Source organism: Scyliorhinus torazame, chromosome 25, assembly GCF_047496885.1.
Source record: "Scyliorhinus torazame isolate Kashiwa2021f chromosome 25, sScyTor2.1, whole genome shotgun sequence".
NCBI classification, from domain to species: domain Eukaryota; kingdom Metazoa; phylum Chordata; class Chondrichthyes; order Carcharhiniformes; family Scyliorhinidae; genus Scyliorhinus; species Scyliorhinus torazame.
Genome location: NC_092731.1, coordinates 14,335,543 through 14,360,774, shown reverse-complemented (window position 1 = coordinate 14,360,774; position 25,232 = coordinate 14,335,543). Strand labels below are relative to the sequence as shown.

The following is a 25,232-nucleotide window of genomic DNA, read 5'->3' as shown; positions in this document are numbered from 1 at the left end:
TTATATTTTTGTTAAAAAGCACTAACGCAGTTAATCAGTGATCAATTTATATTTTAGTTAAAAAGCACTAAAGCAGATAATCAATGATCAATTTATATTTCTGGTAGAAAGCACTAACGCAGTTAATCAATGATCAATTTATATTTCTGGTAGAAAGCACTAACGCAGTTAATCAATGATCAATATATATTTCTGGTAAAAAGCACTCACGCAGTTAATCAATGATCAATTTATATTTCTGGTAGAAAGCACTAAAGCAGTTAATCAGTGATCAATTTATATTTTTGTTAAAAAGCACCAAAGCAGTTAATCAATGATCAATTTATATTTATGTTAAAAAGCACTAACGCAGTTAATCAATGATCAATTTATATTTCTGGTAGAAAGCACTAAAGCAGTTAATCAATGATCAATTTATATTTGTGGTAAAAAGCACTAATGCAGTTAATCAATGATCAATTTATATTTTTGTTAAAAAGCACTAACGCAGTTAATCAATGATCAATTTATATTTTTGTTAAAAAGCACTAACGCAGTTAATCAGTGATCAATTTATATTTTTGTTAAAAAGCACTAACGCAGTTAATCAGTGATCAGTTTATATTTCTGGTAGAAAGCACTAACGCAGTTAATCAATGATCAATTTATATTTCTGGTAGAAAGCACTAAAGCAGTTAATCAATGATCAATTTATATTTCTGGTAAAAAGCACTAATGCAGTTAATCAATGATCAATTTATATTTTTGTTAAAAAGCACTAACGCAGTTAATCAATGATCAATTTATATTTTTGTTAAAAAGCACTAACGCAGTTAATCAGTGATCAATTTATATTTTTGTTAAAAAGCACTAACGCAGTTAATCAGTGATCAGTTTATATTTCTGGTAGAAAGCACTAACGCAGTTAATCAATGATCAATTTATATTTTTGTTAAAAAGCACTAACGCAGTTAATATGTGATCAATTTATATTTTTGTTAAAAAGCACTAACGCAGTTAATCAGTGATCAGTTTATATTTCTGGTAGAAAGCACTAACGCAGTTAATCAGTGATCAGTTTATATTTCTGGTAGAAAGCACTAAAGCAGTTAATCAATGATCAGTTTATATTTCTGGTAAAAAGCACTAAAGCAGTTAATCAATGATCAATTTATATTTTTGTTAAAAAGCACTAAAGCAGTTAATCAATGATCAATTTATATTTTTGTTAAAAAGCACTAACTCAGTTAATCAATGATCAGTTTACATTTTTGTTAAAAAGCACTAAAGCAGTTAATCAATGATCAGTTTATATTTTTGTTAAAAAGCACTAACGCAGTTAATCAATGATCAGTTTATATTTTTGTTAAAAAGCACTAACGCAGTTAATCAGTGATCAATTTATATTTTTGTTAAAAAGCACTAACGCAGTTAATCAGTGATCAATTTATATTTCTGGTCGAAAGCACTAACGCAGTTAATCAATGATCAATTTATATTTTTGTTAAAAAGCACTAACGCAGTTAATCAGTGATCAATTTATATTTTTGTTAAAAAGCACTAACGCAGTTAATCAATGATCAATTTATATTTCTGTTAAAAAGCACTAACGCAGTTAATCAATGATCAGTTTATATTTCTGGTCGAAAGCACTAACGCAGTTAATCAATGATCAGTTTATATTTTTGTTAAAAAGCACTGAAGCAGTTAATCAGTGATCAATTTATATTTTTGTGAAAAAGCACTAACGCAGTAAATCAATGATCAATTTATCTTTCTGGTAGAAAGCACTAACGCGGTTAATCAGTGATCAATTTATTTTTCTGGTCGAAAGCACTAAAGCAGTTAATCAGTGATCAATTTATATTTCTGGTCGAAAGCACTAACGCAGTTAATCAATGATCAATTTATATTTTTGGTAGAAAGCACTAACGCAGTTAATCAATGATCAATTTATATTTCTGGTCGAAAGCACTAAAGCAGTTAATCAGAGATCAATTTATATTTCTGGTAGAAAGCACTAACGCAGTTAATCAATGATCAATTTATATTTCTGGTCGAAAGCACTAAAGCAGTTAATCAAGGATCAGTTTATATTTTTGTTAAAAAGCACTAAAGCAGTTAATCAATGATCAATTTATATTTCTGGTAAAAAGCACTAACGCAGTTAATCAGTGATCAATTTATATTTTTGTTAAAAAGCACTAACGCAGTTAATCAGTGATCAATTCATATTTTTGTTAAAAAGCACTAACGCAGTTAATCAGTGATCAATTTATATTTTTGTTAATAAGCACTAAAGCAGTTAATCAGTGATCAATTTATATTTTTATTAAAAAGCACTAACGCAGTTAATCAATGGTCAATTTATATTTTTGTTAAAAAGCACTAAAGCAGTTAATCAGTGATCAATTTATATTTTTGTTCAAAAGCACTAACGCAGTTAATCAATGATCAATTTATATTTTTGTTAAAAAGCACTAACGCAGTTAATCAATGATCAATTTATATTTTTGTTAAAAAGCACTAACGCAGTTAATCAATGATCAATTTATATTTTTGTTAAAAAGCACTAAAGCAGTTAATCAGTGATCAATTTATATTTTTGTTCAAAAGCACTAACGCAGTTAATCAATGATCAATTTATATTTTTGTTAAAAAGCACTAACGCAGTTAATCAATGATCAATTTATATTTTGTTCAAAAGCACTAAAGCAGTTAATCAGTGATCAGTTTATATTTTATGTTAAAAAGCACTAACGCAGTTAATCAGTGATCAATTTATATTTTTGTTAAAAAGCACTAACGCAGTTAATCAATGATCAATTTATATTTTATGTTAAAAAGCACTAACGCAGTTAATCAGTGATCAGTTTATATTTTATGTTAAAAAGCACTAACGCAGTTAATCAGTGATCAATTTATATTTTTGTTAAAAAGCACTAACGCAGTTAATCAATGATCAATTTATATTTTATGTTAAAAAGCACGAACGCAGTTAATCAGTGATCAGTTTATATTTTATGTTAAAAAGCACTAACGCAGTTAATCAGTGATCAATTTATATTTCTGGTAAAAAGCACTAACGCAGTTAATCAATGATCAGTTTATATTTTTGTTAAAAAGGACTAACGCAGTTAATCAATGATCAATTTATAATTCTGGTAAAAAGCACTAACGCAGTTAATCAATGATCAATTTATATTTTTGTTAAAAAGCACTCACGCAGTTAATCAGTGATCAATTTATATTTTTGTTAAAAAGCACTAACGCAGTTAATCAGTGATCAATTTATATTTTATGTTAAAAAGCACTAACGCAGTTAATCAGTGATCAGTTTATATTTTATGTTAAAAAGCACTAACGCAGTTAATCAGTGATCAATTTATATTTCTGGTAAAAAGCACTAACGCAGTTAATCAATGATCAGTTTATATTTTTGTTAAAAAGCACTAACGCAGTTAATCAGTGATCAGTTTATATTTTATGTTAAAAAGCACTAAAGCAGTTAATCAATGATCAATTTATATTTCTGGTAAAAAGCACTAACGCAGTTAATCAGTGATCAATTTATATTTTTGTTAAAAAGCACTAACGCAGTTAATCAGTGATCAATTCATATTTTTGTTAAAAAGCACTAACGCAGTTAATCAGTGATCAATTTATATTTTTGTTAATAAGCACTAAAGCAGTTAATCAGTGATCAATTTATATTTTTATTAAAAAGCACTAACGCAGTTAATCAATGGTCAATTTATATTTTTGTTAAAAAGCACTAAAGCAGTTAATCAGTGATCAATTTATATTTTTGTTCAAAAGCACTAACGCAGTTAATCAATGATCAATTTATATTTTTGTTAAAAAGCACTAACGCAGTTAATCAATGATCAATTTATATTTTTGTTAAAAAGCACTAACGCAGTTAATCAATGATCAATTTATATTTTTGTTAAAAAGCACTAAAGCAGTTAATCAGTGATCAATTTATATTTTTGTTCAAAAGCACTAACGCAGTTAATCAATGATCAATTTATATTTTTGTTAAAAAGCACTAACGCAGTTAATCAATGATCAATTTATATTTTGTTCAAAAGCACTAAAGCAGTTAATCAGTGATCAGTTTATATTTTATGTTAAAAAGCACTAACGCAGTTAATCAGTGATCAATTTATATTTTTGTTAAAAAGCACTAACGCAGTTAATCAATGATCAATTTATATTTTATGTTAAAAAGCACTAACGCAGTTAATCAGTGATCAGTTTATATTTTATGTTAAAAAGCACTAACGCAGTTAATCAGTGATCAATTTATATTTCTGGTAAAAAGCACTAACGCAGTTAATCAATGATCAGTTTATATTTTTGTTAAAAAGGACTAACGCAGTTAATCAATGATCAATTTATAATTCTGGTAAAAAGCACTAACGCAGTTAATCAATGATCAATTTATATTTTTGTTAAAAAGCACTCACGCAGTTAATCAGTGATCAATTTATATTTTTGTTAAAAAGCACTAACGCAGTTAATCAATGATCAATTTATATTTTATGTTAAAAAGCACTAACGCAGTTAATCAGTGATCAGTTTATATTTTATGTTAAAAAGCACTAACGCAGTTAATCAGTGATCAATTTATATTTCTGGTAAAAAGCACTAACGCAGTTAATCAATGATCAGTTTATATTTTTGTTAAAAAGCACTAACGCAGTTAATCAGTGATCAGTTTATATTTTATGTTAAAAAGCACTAACGCAGTTAATCAGTGATCAGTTTATATTTTGTTAAAAAGCACTAACGCAGTTAATCAATGATCAGTTTATATTTTTGTTAAAAAGCACTAAAGCAGTTAATCAGTGATCAGTTTATATTTTGTTAAAAAGCACTAAAGCAGTTAATCACTGATCAATTTATATTTTGTTCAAAAGCACTAAAGCAGTTAATCAGTGATCAGTTTATATTTTATGTTAAAAAGCACTAACGCAGTTAATCAGTGATCAATTTATATTTTTGTTAAAAAGCACTAACGCGGTTAATCACTGATCAATTCGTGTTTGTTTGTTTTTGCAGCTTGTTCCTTTTTTGTTCTGTGGGCGGGGTCAGGAGGAGTGAGACTTCTTTGGAGGGAGGGATGTGATATTGTTGAGTGGGGAGGTGGGGTGGGGGGGATTTGGAGGAGCCCAGAATTTAAGCTGAGCGCCATCATCACTGGGAGCTCCAACGACACTGGAGAATCTCGACACCACCCAGGGCAAAGCAGCCCCCACTATCCCCGCTCGATCGACGCACTAATCCCCCCCCCCCCCCACCTTCGACATCCGCTCCCTCCAGCCCCGACGCACAGCGGATGTCGACTGCGACATGATCAATTCTGGTCGCGATCTGTTCCCGAACGCTTACCCCATCCGCAGGTCATGTACACCAGGTAGTTCGTCTTCTCCGTCAGGACCATGAACACCAGGAGATTGTGGAGGTACATTCCTTCGACCAGTAGCCAGTAATAATTGGCGAGGATACAGTACTGAGACAGTATGTGCATTATCCTACACGGTATCACTGCTGCCTTAACACAGGACAAAGAAACGGAGAGAGTGAGCGAGCGGGAGAGAGAGGGGGAGAGAGAATCTTACATCCACGAATCGGTTACACCATCCGCAAATCCCGAGGGTTTTCCAGGTCAAACTTCAAACTCCCCCGCCCCGCCCCACCCTCCAACGCTGAGATGGTGAGAGAGAGAGACAGAGAGAGAGGGAGATTGACAGAGAGGGAGAGAGAGAGAGACAAAGAGAGACAGAGAGAGAGAGAGAGAGACAGAGAGACAGAGAGATAGACAGAGAGACAGAGACAGAGAGAGAGACAGACAGAGAGAGAGACAGACAGAGAGAGAGACAGAGAGAGACAGAGAGAGAGAGAGACAGAGACGGAGAGAGAGACAGAGAGAGAGAGAGAGAGAGACAAAGAGAGACAGAGAGAGACGGAGGCAGAGAGAGAGAGACGCAGATAGAGAGAGACTGAGAGAGAGAGAGAGATGGATTGACAGCTACAAAGAGAGAGGTGGCGAGAGAGAGAGGTGGAGGGAGAAAGAGGTGGAGAGAGACAGAGAGAGGGATGAAGAGGGAGAGATGTTGAACGAGAGAGAGAGAAATGGAGAGCGATGCGAGAGAGATGGAGCGCAAAAGAGAGCTGGAGAGAGAAAAATGGAGAGAGAGAGTGATGGGGAGAGATAGAGAGAGGGAGAGAGACAGAGAGAGAGAGAGAGAGAGACAGAGAGAGACAGAGAGAGAGAGAGACGGAGAGAGTGAGAGAGAGCGAGACAGAGAGAGAGACAGAGAGAGAGACATAGAGAGACAGAGAGAGAGAGAGAGACAGAGAGAGAGAGACAGAAACGGAGAGAGAGAGACATAGAGAGAGACAGAGAGTGAGAGACAGAGAGAGAGACAGAGAGGGAGAGTCATAGAGAGAGAGAGAGACAGAGAGAGAGAGACAGAGAGTGAGAGAGAGATGGAAAGAGAGAGAGTTTGACAGACAGAGATAGACAGACAGACAGAGAGAGAGAAACGGAGAGAGAGATATAGATAGAGAGAGAGGGAGAAATATTGAGAGGGAGAGAGCGAGAGTTGGAGAGACAGAGAGAATGAGACAGGTCTAGGGTAGGGTCCCCCACCCACACCCTCTCCCCCAAAGAGCCCCCAGTGGCCGAAATGGGCATAACGCAGAGATATCGGAGAGATGTAGGTTACAGAGATAGTGAGGGAGGGAGGGATTTGAACAGGAGGATGAGAATTGTAGGGGCTGGAGGAGGTTACAGAGATAGGGAGGGAGGGGACGAGGGAGGTATTTGAACAGGAGTATGAGAATTGTAGGGGCTGGAGGAGGTTACAGAGATAGGGAGGGAGGGAGGGATTTGAACAGGAGGATGGGAATTGTAGTGTCTGGAGGAGGTTACAGAGATAGGGAGCGAGGGAGGTATTTGAACAGGAGGATGAGAATTGTCGGGGCTGGAGGAGGTTACAGAGATAGGGAGGGAGGGAGGGATTTGAACAGGAGGATGGGAATTGTCGGGGCTGGAGGAGGTTACAGAGATAGGGAGGGAGGGAGGGATTTGAACAGGAGGAGGAGAATTGTAGGGGCTGGAGGAGGTTACAGAGATAGGGAGGGAGGAGGGCGAGGGAGGGATTTGAACAGGAAGATGGGAATTGTCGGGGCTGGAGGAGGTTACAGAGATAGGGAGGGAGGAGGGCGAGGGAGGGATTTGAACAGGAAGATGGGAATTGTAGGGGCTGGAGGAGGTTACAGAGATAGGGAGAGAGGGAGGGATTTGAACAGGAAGATGGGAATTGTAGGGGCTGAAGGAGGTTACAGAGATAGGGAGGGAGGGAGGGATTTGAACAGGAGGATGAGAATTGTAGGGGCTGGAGGAGGTTACAGAGATAGGGAGAGAGGGAGGGATTTGAACAGGAGGATGAGAATTGTAGGGGCTGGAGGAGGTTACAGAGATAGGGAGGGAGGGAGGGATTTGAAGAGGAGGATGGGAATTGTAGGGGCTGGAGGAGGTTACAGAGATAGGGAGGGAGGGAGGGATTTGAACAGGAGGATGAGAATTGTAGGGGCTGGAGGAGGTTACAGAGATAGGGAGGGAGGGAGGGATTTGAACAGGAGGATGAGAATTGTCGGAGCTGGAGGAGGTTACAGAGATAGGGAGGGAGGGAGCGAGGGAGGGATTTGAAGAGGAGGATGGGAATTGTAGGGGCTGGAGGAGGTTACAGAGATAGGGAGGGAGGGAGGGAGGGAGGGATTTGACGAGGAGGATGAGAATTGGAGGGACTGGAGAAATACCGACACTCACCTGTTCATCGAGCCGGGACATCATGTCCTTTGGGTCGTCGATCGCTGGGTTTAACCGACTCCAAAGGAGACCGTCCCGAGTGAGAATAGACGCAGCTCGTAAAATGAAGGACACAAAGAGGTTGAGGTGGATGTAATTTCGAGTGCAGTGCAACCTCCTGGAGAGACGGAGGGGGACAGAAAGGAGGGACGGTAAAAGACAACATCACTGGGGAGAGTCAGTCACTGTATTCTCCTCAAAACTGAGGGAGCCCCGCACTGTCAGAGGGTCAGTACTGAGGGAGCGCCGCACTGTCAGAGGGTCAGTACTGAGGGAGTGCCGCACTGTCAGAGGGTCAGTACTGAGGGAGTGCTGCACTGTCAGAGGGTCAGTACTGAGGGAGTGCCGCACTGTCAGAGGGTCAGTACTGAGGGAGTGCCGCACTGTCAGAGGGTCAGTACTGAGGGAGCGCCGCACTGTCAGAGGGTCAGTACTGAGGGAGTGCTGCACTGTCAGAGGGTCAGTACTGAGGGAGTGCCGCACTGTCAGAGGGTCAGTACTGAGGGAGTGCCGCACTGTGAGAGGGTCAGTACTGAGGGAGCGCCGCACTGTCAGAGGGTCAGTACTGAGGGAGTTCTGCGCTGTCAGAGGGTCAGTACTGAGGGAGCGCCGCATGTCAGAGGGTCAGTACTGAGGGAGTGCCGCACTGTCAGAGGGTCAGTACTGAGGGAGCGCCGCACTGTCAGAGGGTCAGTACTGAGGGAGCGCCGCATGTCAGAGGGTCAGTACTGAGGGAGCGCCGCACTGTCGGAGGGTCAGTACTGAGGGAGTGCCGCACTGTCAGAGGGTCAGTACTGAGGGAGTGCCGCACTGTCAGAGGGTCAGTACTGAGGGAGCCCCGCACTGTCAGAGGGTCAGTACTGAGGGAGTGCCGCACTGTCAGAGGGTCAGTACTGAGGGAGTGCTGCACTGTCAGAGGGTCAGTACTGAGGGAGTGCCGCACTGTCAGAGGGTCAGTACTGAGGGAGTGCCGCACTGTGAGAGGGTCAGTACTGAGGGAGCGCCGCACTGTCAGAGGGTCAGTACTGAGGGAGCGCCGCATGTCAGAGGGTCAGTACTGAGGGAGCGCCGCACTGTCGGAGGGTCAGTACTGAGGGAGTGCCGCACTGTCAGAGGGTCAGTACTGAGGGAGTGCCGCACTGTCAGAGGGTCAGTACTGAGGGAGTGCCGCACTGTCAGAGGGTCAGTACTGAGGGAGTGCCGCACTGTCAGAGGGTCAGTACTGAGGGAGTGCCGCACTGTCAGAGGGTCAGTACTGAGGGAGCCCCGCACTGTCAGAGGGTCAGTACTGAGGGAGTGCCGCACTGTCAGAGGGTCAGTACTGAGGGAGTGCTGCACTGTCAGAGGGTCAGTACTGAGGGAGTGCCGCACTGTCAGAGGGTCAGTGCTGAGGGGGTGCCGCACTGTCAGAGGGTCAGTACTGAGGGAGTGCCGCACTGTCAGAGGGTCAGTACTGAGGGAGTGCTGCACTGTCAGAGGGTCAGTACTGAGGGAGTGCTGCACTGTCAGAGGGTCAGTACTGAGGGAGTGCCGCACTGTCGGAGGGTCAGTACTGAGGGAGTGCTGCACTGTCAGAGGGTCAGTACTGAGGGAGTGCCGCACTGTCAGAGGGTCAGTACTGAGGGAGTGCTGCACTGTCAGAGGGTCAGTACTGAGGGAGTGCCGCACTGTCAGAGGGTCAGTACTGAGGGAGTGCCGCACTGTCAGAAGGTCAGTACTGAGGGAGTGCCGCACTGTCAGAGGGTCAGTACTGAGGGAGTGCCGCACTGTCAGAGGGTCAGTACTGAGGGAGCGCTGCACTGTCAGAGGGTCAGTGCTGAGGGAGTGCTGCACTGTCAGAGGGTCAGTACTGAGGGAGTGCTGCACTGTCAGAGGGTCAGTACTGAGGGAGTGCTGCACTGTCAGAGGGTCAGTACTGAGGGAGTGCCGCACTGTCAGAGGGTCAGTACTGAGGGAGTGCTGCACTGTCAGAGGATCAGTACGGAGGGAGTGCTGCACTGTCAGAGGGTCAGTACTGAGGGAGTGCCGCACTGTCAGAGGGTCAGTACTGAGGGAGCGCCGCACTGTCAGAGGGTCAGTGCTGAGGGAGTGCCGCACTGTCAGAGGGTCGGTACTGAGGGAGTGCTGCACTGTCAGAGGATCAGTACTGAGGGAGTGCTGCACTGTCAGAGGGTCAGTACTGAGGGAGTGCCGCACTGTCAGAGGGTCAGTACTGAGGGAGCGCCGCACTGTCAGAGGGTCAGTACTGAGGGAGTGCCGCACTGTCAGAGGGTCAGTACTGAGGGAGTGCTGCACTGTCAGAGGGTCAGTACTGAGGGAGTGCCGCACTGTCAGAGGGTCAGTACTGAGGGAGTGCCGCACTGTCAGAGGGTCAGTACTGAGGGAGTGCTGCACTGTCAGAGGGTCAGTACTGAGGGAGTGCCGCACTGTCAGATGGTCAGTGCTGAGGGAGTGCCGCACTGTCAGAGGGTCAGTACTGAGGGAGTGCCGCACTGTCAGAGGGTCAGTACTGAGGGAGCGCTGCACTGTCAGAGGGTCAGTACTGAGGGAGTGCCGCACTGTCAGAGGGTCAGTACTGAGGGAGTGCCGCACTGTCAGAGGGTCAGTACTGAGGGAGCGCTGCACTGTCAGAGGGTCAGTACTGAGGGAGTGCCGCACTGTCAGAAGGTAAGTACTGAGGGAGTGCTGCACTGTCAGAGGGTCAGTACTGAGGGAGCGCTGCACTGTCAGAGGGTCAGTACTGAGGGAGTGCCGCACTGTCAGAGGGTCAGTACTGAGGGAGTGCTGCACTGTCAGAGGGTCAGTACTGAGGGAGCCCCGCACTGTCAGAGGGTCAGTACTGAGGGAGTGCTGCACTGTCAGAGGGTCAGTACTGAGGGAGTGCCGCACTGTCAGAGGGTCAGTACTGAGGGAGTGCCGCACTGTCAGAGGGTCAGTACTGAGGGAGTGCTGCACTGTCAGAGGGTCAGTACTGAGGGAGCGCTGCACTGTCAGAGCGTCAGTACTGAGGGAGTGCCGCACTGTCAGAGGGTCAGTACTGAGGGAGTGCCGCACTGTCAGAGGGTCAGTACTGAGGGAGTGTCGCACTGTCAGAGGGTCAGTACTGAGGGAGTGCTGCACTGTCAGAGGGTCAGTACTGAGGGAGCCCCGCACTGTCAGAGGGTCAGTACTGAGGGAGTGCCGCACTGTCAGAGGGTCAGTACTGAGGGAGTGCTGCACTGTCGGAGCGTCAGTACTGAGGGAGTGCTGCACTGTCAGAGGGTCAGTACCTGAAAACGATGAGGATCACGCAGGCCAGGACCAGGGCAGTGAGGGAGACGGCATACCCGATATTGTACATCATTCGAAATTTCTCCAGAGTGTGTTCGGTGCCTGTCTGCAAGAGAAAAGATATCTCACAAACCTTAACTTCAAACGCAAACAACCATATCCCTCGGTTAGACCCAGACTGGGAGCACCGTGCACAGTCCCGGTCTCCGTATCGCTCGGTTCGACCCACACTCGGAGCACCGTGCACAGTCCCGGTCTCCGTATCCCTCGGTTAGACCCACACTCGGAGCACCGTGCACAGTCCCGGTCTCCGTATCCCTCGGTTAGACCCACACTCGGAGCACCGTGCACAGTCCCGGTCTCCGTATCCCTCGGTTAGACCCACACTCGGAGCACCGTGCACAGTCCCGGTCTCCGTATCGCTCGGTTCGACCCACACTCGGAGCACCGTGCACAGTCCCGGTCTCCGTATCGCTCGGTTCGACCCACACTCGGAGCACCGTGCACAGTCCCGGTCTCCGTATCCCTCGGTCAGACCCACACTCGGAGCACCGTGCACAGTCCCGGTCTCCGTATCCCTCGGTTAGACCCACACTCGGAGCACCGTGCACAGTCCCGGTCTCCGTATCCCTCGGTCAGACCCACACTCGGAGCACCGTGCACAGTGCCGGTCTCTGTATCCCTCGGTCAGACCCACACTCGGAGCACCGTGCACAGTCCCGGTCTCTGTGTCCCTCGGTCAGACCCACACTCGAGCACCGTGCACAGTCCCGGTCTCCATATCGCTCAGTTGGTCCCACACTCGGAGCACCGTGCACAGTCCCGGTCTCCCTATCCATCGGTCAGACCCACACAGGGAGCACCGTGCACAGTCCCGGACTCCGTATCCCTCGGTCAGACCCACACTCGGAGCACCGTGCACAGTCCCGGTCCCCGTATCCCTCAGTTAGACACACACTCGGAGCACCGTGCACAGTCCCGATCTCCGTATCCCTCGGTTAGACCCATACTCGGAGCACCGTGCACAGTCCCGGTCTCCGTATCCCTCGGTCAGACCCACACTCGGAGCACCGTGCACAGTCCCGGTCTCCGTTTCCCTCGGTCAGACCCACACTCGGAGCACCGTGCACAGTCCCGGTCTCCATATCCCTCGGTCAGAACCACACTCGGAGCACCGTGCACAGTCCCGGTCTCCGTATCCCTCGGTTAGACCCACACTCGGAGCACCGTGCACAGTCCCGGTCTCCGTATCCCTCGGTTAGACCCACACTCGGAGCACCGTGCACAATCCCGGTCTCCGTATCCCTCGGTTAGACCCACACTCGGAGCACCGTGCACAGTCCCGTTCTCCGTATCCCTCGGTTAGACCCACACTCGGAGCGCCGTGCACAGTCCCGGTCTCCGTATCCCTCTGTTCGACCCACACTCGGAGCACCGTGCACAGTCCCGGTCTCCATATCCCTCGGTCAGAACCACACTGGGAGCACCGTGCACAGTCCCGGTCTCCGTATCCCTCGGTTAGACCCACACTCTGAGCACCGTGCACAGTCCCGGTCTCCGTATCCCTCGGTCAGACCAACACTCGGAGCACCGTGCACAGTCCCGATCTCCGTATCCCTCGGTTCGACCCACACTCGGAGCATCGTGCACAGTCCCGGTCTCCGTATCCCTCGGTTAGACCCAGACTCGGAGCACCGTGCACAGTCCCGGTCTCCGTATCCCTCGGTTAGACCCACACTCGGAGCACAGTGCACAGTCCCGGTCTCCGTATCCCTTGCTAAGACCCACACTCGGTGCACCGTGCACAGTCCCGGTCTCCGTATCCCTCGGTTAAACCCACATTCGGAGCTCCGTGCACAGTCCCGGTCTCCGTATCCCTCGGTTAGACCCGCACTTGGAGCACCGTGCACAGTCCCGGTCTCCGTATCCCTCGGTTCGTCCCACACTCGGAGCACCGTGCACAGTCCCGGTCTCCGTATCCCTCGGTTAGACCCACACTCGGAGCACCGTGCACAGTCCGGGTCTCCGTATCCCACGGTCAGACCCACACTCGGAGCACCGTGCACAGTCCAGGTCTCCGTATCCCTCGGTTAGAGCCACACTCGGAGCACCGTGCACAGTCCCGGTCCCCGTATCCCGCGGTCAGACCCACACTCGGAGCACCATGCACAGTCCCGGTCTCCGTATCCCTCGGTCAGACCCACACTCGGAGCACCGTGCACAGTCCCGGTCTCCGTGTCCCTCGGTCAGACCCACACTCGGAGCACCGTGCACAGAACAAACAAAGAAAGAACAAAGAAATGTACAGCACAGGAACAGGCCCTTCGGCCCTCCAAGCCCGTGCCGACCATACTGCCCGACTAAACTACAATCTTCTACACTTCCTGGGTCCGTATCCTTCTATTCCCATCCTATTCATATATTTGTCAAGATGCCCCTTAAATGTCACTATCGTCCCTGCCTCCACTACCTCCTCCGGTAGCGAGTTCCAGGCACCCACTACCCTCTGCGTAAAAAACTTGCCTCGTACATCTACTCTAAACTTTGCCCCTCTCACCTTAAACCTATGCCCCCTAGTAATTGACCCCTCTACCCTGGGGAAAAGCCTCTGACTATCCACTCTGTCTATGCCCCTCATAATTTTGTATACCTCTATCAGGTCGCCCCTCAACCTCCTTCGTTCCAGTGAGAACAAACCGAGTTTATTCAATCGCTCCTCATAGCTTATGCCCTCCATACCAGGCAACATTCTGGTAAATCTCTTCTGCACCCTCTCTAAAGCCTCCACATCCTTCTGGTAGTGTGGCGACCAGAATTGAACACTATACTCCAAGTGTGGCCTAACTAAGGTTCTATACAGCTGCAACATGACTTGCCAATTCTTATACTCAATGCCCCGGCCAATGAAGGCAAGCATGCCGTATGCCTTCTTGACTACCTTCTCCACCTGTGTAGCCCCTTTCAGTGATCTGTGGACCTGTACTCCTAGATCTCTTTGACTTTCAATACTCTTGAGGGTTCTACCATTCACTGTATATTCCCTACCTGCATTAGCCCTTCCAAAATGCATTACCTCACATTTGTCCAGGTTAAACTCCATCTGCCATCTCTCCGCCCAAGTCTCCAGACAATCTAAATCCTGCTGTATCCTCAGACAGTCCTCATCGCTATCCGCAATTCCACCAACCTTTGTGTCGTCTGCAAACTTACTAATCAGACCAGTTACATTTTCCTCCAAATCATTTATATATACTACAAAGAGCAAAGGTCCCAGCACTGATCCCTGTGGAACACCACTGGTCACAGCCCTCCAATTAGAAAAGCATCCCTCCATTGCTACCCTCTGCCTTCTATGGCCTAGCCAGTTCTGTATCCACCTTGCCAGTTCACCCCTGATCCCGTGTGACTTCACCTTTTGTACTAGTCTACCATGAGGGACCTTGTCAAAGGCCTTACTGAAGTCCATATAGACAACATCTACTGCCCTACCTGCATCAATCATCTTAGTGACCTCCTCGAAAAACTCTATCAAGTTAGTGAGACACGACCTCCCCTTCACAAAACCGTGCTGCCTCTCACTAATACGTCCATTTGCTTCCAAATGGGAGTAGATCCTGTCTCGAAGAATTCTCTCCAGTAATTTCCCTACCACTGAAGTAAGGCTCACCGGCCTGTAGTTCCCGGGATTATCCCTGCCACCCTTCTTAAACAGAGGAACAACATTGGCTATTCTCCAGTCCTCCGGGACATCCCCTGAAGACAGCGAGGATCCAAAGATTTCTGTCAAGGCCTCAGCAATTTCCTCTCCAGCCTCCTTCAGTATTCTGGGGTAGATCCCATCCGGCCCTGGGGACTTATCTACCTTAATATTTTTTAAGACACCCAACACCTCGTCTTTTTGGATCACAATGTGACCCAGGCTATCTACACCCCCTTCTCCAGACTCAACATCTACCAATTCCTTCTCTTTGGTGAATACTGATGCAAAGTATTCATTTAGTACCTCGCCCATTTCCTCTGGCTCCACACATAGATTCCCTTGCCTATCCTTCAGTGGGCCAACCCTTTCCCTGGCTACCCTCTTACTTTTTATGTAAGTGTAAAAAGCCTTGGGATTTTCCTTAACCCTATTTGCCAATGCCTTTTCATGACCCCTTCTAGCCCTCCTGACTCCTTGCTTAAGTTCCTTCCTACTTTCCTTATATGCCACACAGGCTTCGTCTGTTCCCAGCCTTTTAGCCCTGACAAATGCCTCCTTTTTCTTTTTGACGAGGCCTACAATATCACTCGTCATCCAAGGTTCCCGAAAATTGCCGTATTTATCTTTCTTCCTCACAGGAACATGCCTGTCCTGTATTCCTATCAACTGACACTTGAAAGCCTCCCACATGTCAGATGTTGATTTGCCCTCAAACATCCGCCCCCAATCTATGTTCTTCAGTTCCCGCCTAATATTGTTATAATTAGCCTTCCCCCAATTTAGCACATTCATCCTCGGACCACTCTTATCCTTGTCCACCAGTACTTTAAAACTTACTGAATTGTGGTCACTGTTACCGAAATGCTCCCCTACTGAAACATCTACCACCTGGCCGGGCTCATTCCCCAATACCAGGTCCAGTACCGCCCCTTCCCTAGTTGGACTGTTTACATATTGTTTTAAGAAGCCCTCCTGGATGCTCCTTACAAACTCTGCCCCGTCTAAGCCCCTGGCACTAAGTGAGTCCCAGTCAATATTGGGGAAGTTGAAGTCTCCCATCACCACAACCCTGTTGTTTTTACTCTTTTCCAAAATCTGTCTACCTATCTGCTCCTCTATCTCCCGCTGGCTGTTGGGAGGCCTGTAGTATACCCCCAACATTGTGACTGCACCCTTCTTATTCCTGATCTCTACCCATATAGCCTCACTGCCCTCTGAGGTGTCCTCTCGCTGTATAGCTGTGATACTCTCCTGAACAAGTAGCGCAACTCCACCTCCCCTTTTACATCCCCCTCTATCCCGCCTGAAACATCTAAATCCTGGAACGTTTAGCTGCCAATCCTGCCCTTCCCTCAACCAGGTCTCTGTAATGGCAACAACATCATAGTTCCAAGTAGTAATCCAAGCTCTAAGTTCATCTGCCTTACCCGTAATGCTCCTTGCATTAAAACATATGCACTTCAGGCCACCAGACCCGCTGTGTTCAGCAACTTCTCCCCGTCTGCGCTGCCTCAGAGCCACACTGTCCCTATTCCCTAGTTCTCCCTCAATGCTCTCACCTTCTGACCTATTGCTCCCGTGCCCACCCCCCTGCCATACTAGTTTAAACCCTCCCGTGTGACACTAGCAAACCTCGCGGCCAGGATATTTATGCCTCTCCGGTTTAGATGCAACCCGTCCATCTTATACAGGTCACACCTGCCCCGGAAGAGCTCCCAGTGGTCCAGATAACAGAAACCCTCACTCCTACACCAGCTGTTTAGCCACGTGTTTGTCTGCTCTATCTTCCTATTTCTAGCCTCACTGGCACGTGGCACAGGGAGTAATCCCGAGATTACAACCCTCGAGGTCCTGTCTTTTAACTTTCTGCCTAGCTCCCTGAACTCCTGCTGCAGGACCTCATGCCCCTTCCTGCCTATGTCGTTAGTACCAATATGTACAACGACCTCTGCCTGTTTGCCCTCCCCCTTCAGGATTCCCTCTACCCGTTCGGAGACATCCTGGACCCTGGCACCAGGGAGGCAACATACCATCCTGGAGTCTCTTTCACGTCCACAGAAGCGCCTATCTGTGCCCCTGACTATAGAGTCCCCTATAACTATTACTCTTCTGCGCTTTGACCCTCCCTTCTGAACATCAGAGCCAGCCGTGGTGCCACTGCTCTGGCTGCTGCTGTTTTCCCCTGATAGGCTATCCCCCCCGACAGTATCCAAAGGGGTATATCTGTTCGAGAGGGGGACAACCACAGGGGATTCCTGCACTGACTGCCTGCCCTTTCTGGTGGTCACCCATTTCTCTGCCTGCACCTTGGGTGTGACCACACTTACATAACTGCGATCTATGACGCTTTCCGCCACCTGCATGCTCCTAAGTGCATCCAATTGCTGCTCCAACCGAACCATGCGGTCTGTGAGGAGCTGCAGTTGGGTGCACTTTCTGCAGATGAAGCCATCCGGGACACTGGAAGCCTCCCGGACCTGCCACATCTCACAGTCAGAGCACAGCACCCCTCTAACTGACATTGCGTCAATTAATTAAAATTAAAATTTGTCTTTTTTTTTTTTTTTAAATACTTTTTTAGTCCACAGTCCAGGTCTCCGTATCCCTCGGTCAGACCCACACTCGGAGCACCGTGCACAGTCCCGGTCTCCGTATCCCTCGGTCAGACCCACACTCGGAGCACCGTGCACAGTCCCGGTCTCTGTATCCCTCGGTTAGACCCACACTCTGAGCACCGTGCACAGTCCCGGTCTCCGTATCCCTCGGTCAGGCCCACACTCGGAGCACCGTGCACAGTCCCGGTCTCCGTATCCCTCGGTCAGGCCCACACTCGGAGCATCGTGCACAGTCATGGTCTCCGTATCCCTCACTCAGACAAACACTCGGAGCACCGTGCACAGTCCCGGTCTCCCTATCCCTTTTCAGACCCACACTCGGAGCACCGTGCACAGTCCCGGTCTCCGTATCCCTCGGTCAGACCCACACTCGGAGCACCGTGCACAGTCCTGGTCTCCGTATCCCTCGGTTAGACCCACACTCGGAGCACCGTGCACAGTCCCGGTCTCCGTATCCCTCGGTCAGACCCACACTCGGAGCACCGTGCATAGTCACGGTCTCCATATCCCTCGGTTGGACCCACACTCGGAGCACCGTGCACAGTCACGGTCTCTGTATCCCTCACTCAGACTAACACTCGGAGCACTGTGCACAGTCCGGTCTCCGTATCCCTCGGTTAGACCCACACTCGGAGCCCCGTGCACAGTTCCGGTCTCCGTATCCCTCTGTTCGACCCACACTCGGAGCACCGTGCACAGTCCCGGTCTCCATATCCCTCGGTCAGAACCACACTCGGAGCACCGTGCACAGTCCCGGTCTCCGTATCCCTCGGTTAGACCCACACTCTGAGCACCGTGCACAGTCCCGGTCTCCGTATCCCTCGGTCAGACCAACACTCGGAGCACCGTGCACAGTCCCGATCTCCGTATCCCTCGGTTCGACCCACACTCGGAGCATCGTGCACAGTCCCGGTCTCCGTATCCCTCGGTTAGACCCAGACTCGGAGCACCGTGCAAAGTCCCGGTCTCCGTATCCCTCGGTTAGACCCACACTCGGAGCACAGTGCACAGTCCCGGTCTCCGTATCCCTTGCTAAGACGCACACTCGGTGCACCGTGCACAGTCCCGGTCTCCGTATCCATCGGTTAAACCCACATTCGGAGCTCCGTGCACAGTCCCGGTCTCCGTATCCCTCGGTTAGACCCGCACTTGGAGCACCGTGCACAGTCCCGGTCTCCGTATCCCTCGGTTGGTCCCACACTCGGAGCACCGTGCACAGTCCCGGTCTCCGTATCCCTCGGTTAGACCCACACTCGGAGCACCGTGCACAGTCCCGGTCTCCGTATCCCTCGGTCAGACCCACACTCGGAGCACCGTGCACAGTCCCGGTCTCCGTATCCCTCGGTTAGACCCACACTCGGAGCATCGTGCACAGTCCCGGTCCCCGTATCCCGCGGTCAGACCCACACTCGGAGCACCATGCACAGTCCCGGTCTCCGTGTCCCTCGGTCAGACCGACACTCGAAGCACCATGCACAGTCCCGGTCTCCGTATCCCTCGGTTAGACCCACACTCGGAGCACCGTGCACAGTCCCGGTCTCCGTGTCCCTCGGTAAGACCCACACTCGGAGCATCGTGCACAGTCCCGGTCTCCGTATCCCTCGGTCAGACCCACACTCGGAGCACCGTGCACAGTCCCGGTCTCCGTGACCCTCGGTCAGACCCACACTCGGAGCACCGTGCACAGTCCCGGTCTCAGTGTCCCTCCGTCAGACCCACACTCGGAGCCCCGTGCACAGTCCCGGTCTCCGTATCCCTCGGTTAGACCCACACTCGGAGCACCGTGCACAGTCCCGGTCCCCGTATCCCGCGGTCAGACCCACACTCGGAGCACCGTGCACAGTCCCGGTCTCCGTATCCCTCGGTTAGACCCACACTCGGAGCACCGTGCACAGTCCCGGTCTCCGTATCCCTCGGTCAGACCCACACTCGGAGCACCGTGCACAGTCCCGGTCTCCGTATCCCTCGGTTTGGCCCACACTCGGAGCACCGTGCACAGTCCAGGTCTCCGTATCCCTCGGTCAGACCCACACTCGGAGCACCGTGCACAGTCCCGGTCTCCGTATCCCTCGGTTAGACCCACACTCGGAGCACCGTGCACTGTCCCGGTCTCCGTATCCCTCGGTCAGACAAACACTCGGAGCACCGTGCACAGTCCCGGTCTCCGTATCCCTCGGTCAGACAAACTCTCGGAGCACCGTGCACAGTCTCGGTCTCCCTATCCCTTTTCAGACCTACACTCGGAGCACCGTGCACAGTCCCGGTCTCCGTATCCCGTGGTTAGACCCACACTCGGAGCACCGTGTACACTCCCGGTCTCCGTATCCCTCGGTCAGACCCACACTCGGAGCACTGTGCACAGTCCCGGTCTCCGTATCCCTCAGTTAGACCCACACTCGGAGCACCGTGTACACTCCCGGTCTCCGTATCCCTCGGTCAGACCCACACTCGGAGCACCGTGCACAGTCCCGGTCTCCGTGTCCCTCGGTCAGACCCACACTCGGAGCACCGTGCACAGTCCCGGTCTCCGTGTCCCTCGGTTAGACCCACACTCGGAGCACCGTGCACAGTCCCGGTCTCCGTATCCCTCGGTCAGACCCACCCTCGGAGCACCGTGCACAGTCCCGGTCTCTGTATCCCTCGGTTAGACCCACACTCGGAGCACCGTGCACAGTCCCGGTCTCCGTATCCCTCGGTTAGACCCACACTCGGAGCACCGTGCACAGTCCCGGTCTCCCTTTCCCTCGGTCAGACCCACACTCGGAGCCCCGTGCACAGTCCCGGTCTCCGTATCCCTCGGTTAGACCCACACTCGGAGCACCGTGCACAGTCCCGGTCTCCGTATCCCTCGGTCAGACCCACACTCGGAGCACCGTGCACAGTCCCGGTCTCCGTGTCCCTCGGTCAGACCCACACTCGGAGCACGGTGCACAGTCCCGGTCTCCGTATCCCTCGGTCAGACCCACACTCGGAGCACCGTGCACAGTCCCGGTCTCCGTATCCCTCGGTCAGACCAACACTCGGAGCACCGTGCACAGTCCCGGTCTCCGTATCCCTCGGTTAGACCCACACTCGGAGCCCCGTGCACAGTCCCGGTCTCCGTATCCCTCGGTCAGACCCACACTCGGAGCCCCGTGCACAGTCCCGGTCTCCGTATCCCTCGGTTAGACCCACACTCGGAGCACCGTGCACAGTCCCGGTCTCAGTATCCCTCGGTCAGACCCACACTCGGAGCACCGTGCACAGTCCCGGTCTCCGTGTCCCTCGGTCAGACCCACACTCGGAGCACCGTGCACAGTCCCGGTCTCCGTATCCCTCGGTTAGACCCACACTCGGAGCACCGTGCACAGTCCCGGTCTCCGTATTCCTCGGTTAGACCCACACTCAGAGCAGCGTGCACAGTCCCGGTCTCCGTATCCCGCGGTTAGACCCACACTCGGAGCACCGTGCACAGTCCCGGTCTCCGTATCCCTCGGTCAGACCCACACTCGGAGCACCGTGCACAGTCCCGGTCTCCATATCCCGCGGTCAGACCCAAACTCGGAGCACCGTGCACAGTCCCGGTCTCCGTTTCCCTCGGTCAGACCCAGACTCGGAGCACCATGCACAGTCCCGGTCTCCGTATCCCTCGGTCAGGCCCACACTTGGAGCACCGTGCACAGTCCCGGTCTCCGTATCCCTCGGTCAGGCCCACACTTGGAGCACCGTGCACAGTCCCGGTCTCCGTGTCCCTCGGTCAGACCCACACTCGGAGCACCGTGCGCAGTCCCGGTCTCCCTATCCCTCGGTTAGACCCACACTCGGAGCACCATGCACAGTCCCGGTCTCCGTATCCCTCGGTCAGACCCACACTCGGAGCACCGTGCACAGTCCCGGTCTCCCTATCCCTCAGTTAGACCCACACTCGGAGCACCGTGCACAGTCCCGGTCTCCGTATCACTCGGTCAGACCCACACTCGGAGCACCGTGCACAGTCCCGGTGTCCGTATCCCTCGGTCAGACCCACACTCGGAGCACCGTGCGCAGTCCCGGTCTCCCTATCCCTCGGTTAGACCCACACTCGGAGCACCGTGCACAGTCCCGGTCTCCGTATCACTCGGTCAGACCCACACTCGGAGCACCGTGCACAGTCCCGGTCTCCGTATCCCTCGGTCAGACCCACACTCGGAGCACCGTGCACAGTCCCGGTCTCCGTATCCCTCGGTCAGACCCACACTCGGAGCACCGTGCACAGTCCCGGTCTCCGCATCCCTCGGTCAGACCCACACTCGGAGCACCGTGCACAGTCCCGGTCTCCCTATCCCTCGGTTAGACCCACACTCGGAGCACCGTGCACAGTCCCGGTCTCTGTATTCCTCGGTCAGACCCACACTCTGAGCACCGTGCACAGTCCCGGTCTCCGTATCCCTCGGTTAGACCCACACTCGGAGCACCGTGCACAGTCCCGGTCTCCATATCCCTCGGTTAGACCCACACTCGGAGCACCGTGCACAGTCCCGGTCTCCGTATCCCTCGGTTAGACCCACACTCGGAGCACCGTGCACAGTCCCGGTCTCCGTATCCCTCGGTCAGACCCACACTCGGAGCACCGTGCACAGTCCCGGTCTCCGTATCCCTCGGTTAGACCCACACTCGGAGCACCGTGCACAGTCCCGGTCTCCGTATCCCTCGGTCAGACCCACACTCGGAGCACCGTGCACAGTCCCGGTCTCCGTGTCCCTCGGTTAGATCCACACTCGGAGCACCGTGCACAGTCCCGGTCTCCATATCCCTCGGTCAGACCCACACTCGGAGCACCGTGCACAGTCCCGGTCTCCGTGTCCCTCGGTTTGTCCCACACTCGGAGCACCGTGCACAGTCCCGGTCTCCGTATCCCTCGGTTAGACCCACACTCGGAGCACCGTGCACAGTCCCGGTCTCCGTATCCCTCGGTTAGACCCACACTCGGAGCACCGTGCACAGTCCCGGTCTCCATATCCCTCGGTCAGACCCACACTCGGAGCACCGTGCACAGTCCCGGTCTCCGTGTCCCTCGGTTAGACCCTCACTCGGAGCACCGTGCACAGTCCCGGTCTCCGTATCCCTCGGTCAGACCCACACTCGGAGCACCGTGCACAGTCCCGGTCTCCGTATCCCTCGGTCAGACCCACACTCGGAGCACCGTGCACAGTCCCGGTCTCAGTATCCCTCGGTCAGACCCACACTCGGAGCACCGTGCACAGTCCCGGTCTCCGTATCCCTCGGTTAGACCCTCACTCGGAGCACCGTGCACAGTCCCGGTCTCCGTATCCCTCGGTCAGACCCACACTCGGAGCACCGTGCACAGTCCCCGTCTCCGTATCCCTCGGTCGGACCCACACTCGGAGCACCGTGCACAGTCCCGGTCTCCCTATCCCTCGGTCAGACCCACACTCGGAGCACCGTGCACAGTCCCCGTCTATAACAGGGGTTTCCTCAGAGCAAGCGTTGAATATCTCACCTGCTGCTCGAGAATCTCCGGGTCGAACAGACATCCAGAGAGATTCCTCCACGGATGACTTTCATCGTCTTTAACCCAATCGCCGTTGGGCCCACACTTCCTCAGGACGAAATGGTGCTTGACTGTGGGAGATAGAGAGAGAGGGAGAGAGGGAAGGGAGAGAGAGAACGAGGGGGAGATCAGTCATGCAGTGGGACGATTCCGACTCAAACGGCTTGCGACTTCGAGACAGGAACTTACCGTTGTCAAACCACGGCAGGTACCAGGGGCAAGGCACAGTCACTGTACTGTTTAGACGCCCATCTGGCCAGCAAGCGTACGAGTCGAAACTGCGGTTACAGACCAACTCTGCAAAATAAAACAGGACTCTGAAAATTGCCTCAGTCCCCTCTCTCTCTCAGGGAGATATCTGTACACTGACTGGTGTCTCTCAGTCCCCCCTCTCTCAGGGAGATATCTGTACACTGACTGGTGTCTCTCAGTCCCCTCTCTCTCTCGGGGAGATATCTGTACACTGACTGGTGTCTCTCAGTCCCCTCTCTCTCTCAGGGAGATATCTGTACACTGACTGGTGTCTCTCAGTCCCCTCTCTCTCAGGGAGATATCTGTACACTGACTGGTGTCTCTCAGTCCTCTCTCTCTCAGGGAGATATCTGTACACTGACTGGTGTCTCTCAGTCCCCTCTCTCTCTCAGGGAGATATCTCTACACTGGCTGGTGTCTCTCAGTCCCCTCTCTCTCAGGGAGATATCTGTACACTGACTGGTGTCTCTCAGTCCCCTCTCTCTCAGGGAGATATCTGTACACTGACTGGTGTCTCTCAGTCCCCTCTCTCTCAGGGAGATATCTGTACACTGACTGGTGTCTCTCAGTCCTCTCTCTCTCAGGGAGATATCTGTACACTGACTGGTGTCTCTCAGTCCCCTCTCTCTCTCTCAGGGAGATATCTGTACACTGACTGGTGTCTCTCAGTCCCCTCTCTCTCTCTCAGGGAGATATCTGTACACTGACTGGTGTCTCTCAGACCCCTCTCTCTCTCTCTCAGGGAGATATCTGTACACTGACTGGTGTCTCTCAGTCCCCTCTCTCTCTCAGGGAGATATCTATACACTGACTGGTGTCTCTCAGTCCCCTCTCTCTCTCTCAGGGAGATATCTGTACACTGACTGGTGTCTCTCAGTCCTCTCTCTCTCTCAGGGAGATATCTGTACACTGACTGGTGTCTCTCAGTCCCCCCTCTCTCAGGGAGATATCTGTACACTGACTGGTGTCTCTCAGTCCCCCCTCTCTCTCTCAGTGAGATATCTGTACACTGACTGGTGTCTCTCAGTCCCCCCTCTCTCTCTCAGGGAGATATCTGTACACTGACTGGCGTCTCTCAGTCCTCTCTCTCTCTCAGGGAGATATCTGTACACTGACTGGTGTCTCTCAGTCCTCTCTCTCTCTCAGTGAGATATCTGTACACTGACTGGTGTCTCTCAGTCCCCCCTCTCTCTCTCAGGGAGATATCTGTACACTGACTGGTGTCTCTCAGTCCCCCCTCTCTCTCTCAGTGAGATATCTGTACACTGACTGGTGTCTCTCAGTCTCCTCTCTCTCTCAGGGAGATATCTGTACACTGACTGGTGTCTCTCAGTCCCCTCTCTCTCTCAGGGAGATATCTGTACACTGACTGGTGTCTCTCAGTCTCCCCTCTCTCTCTCAGGGAGATATCTGTACACTGACTGGTGTCTCTCAGTCCCCTCTCTCTCTCAGGGAGATATCTGTACACTGACTGGTGTCTCTCAGTCCCCTCTCTCTCTCAGGGAGATATCTGTACACTGACTGGTGTCTCTCAGTCCCCTCTCTCTCAGGGAGATATCTGTACACTGACTGGTGTCTCTCAGTCCCCTCTCTCTCAGGGAGATACCTGTACACTGACTGGTGTCTCTCAGTCCCCTCTCTCTCGGGGAGATATCTGTACACTGACTGGTGTCTCTCAGTCCCCTCTCTCGGGGAGATATCTGTACACGGACTGGTGTCTCTCAGTCCCCTCTCTCTCAGGGAGATATCTGTACACTGACTGGTGTCTCTCAGTCCCCCCTCTCTCTCAGGGAGATATCTGTACACTGACTGGTGTCTCTCAGTCTCCTCTCTCTCTCAGGGAGATATCTGTACACTGACTGGTGTCTCTCAGTCCCCTCTCTCTCTCAGGGAGATATCTGTACACTGACTGGTGTCTCTCAGTCCCCTCTCTCTCTCAGGGAGGTATCTGTACACTGACTGGTGTCTCTCAGTCCTCTCTATCTCAGGGAGATATCTGTACAC

At 51.1% G+C, this 25,232-nt stretch overlaps 1 protein-coding gene across 1 annotated transcript in view; it reads right to left on the bottom strand.

Moving 5' to 3' along the window:
- Nucleotides 1-23,236, bottom strand: part of LOC140402236 (glucagon receptor-like) — a 245,908-nt gene extending 222,672 nt beyond the window's left edge. The window contains exons 1-5 of the mRNA XM_072489863.1: nucleotides 23,166-23,236; nucleotides 22,926-23,047; nucleotides 11,131-11,237; nucleotides 7,823-7,979; nucleotides 5,377-5,539 (exon numbers count right to left, since the gene is read on the bottom strand). Coding sequence (XP_072345964.1) covers nucleotides 5,377-5,539; nucleotides 7,823-7,979; nucleotides 11,131-11,204 — 394 coding nt within the window. The 5' untranslated portion in view covers nucleotides 11,205-11,237; nucleotides 22,926-23,047; nucleotides 23,166-23,236. The remainder of the gene's footprint in view (nucleotides 1-5,376; nucleotides 5,540-7,822; nucleotides 7,980-11,130; nucleotides 11,238-22,925; nucleotides 23,048-23,165) is intronic.
- Nucleotides 23,237-25,232: the final 1,996 nt, after the last annotated feature.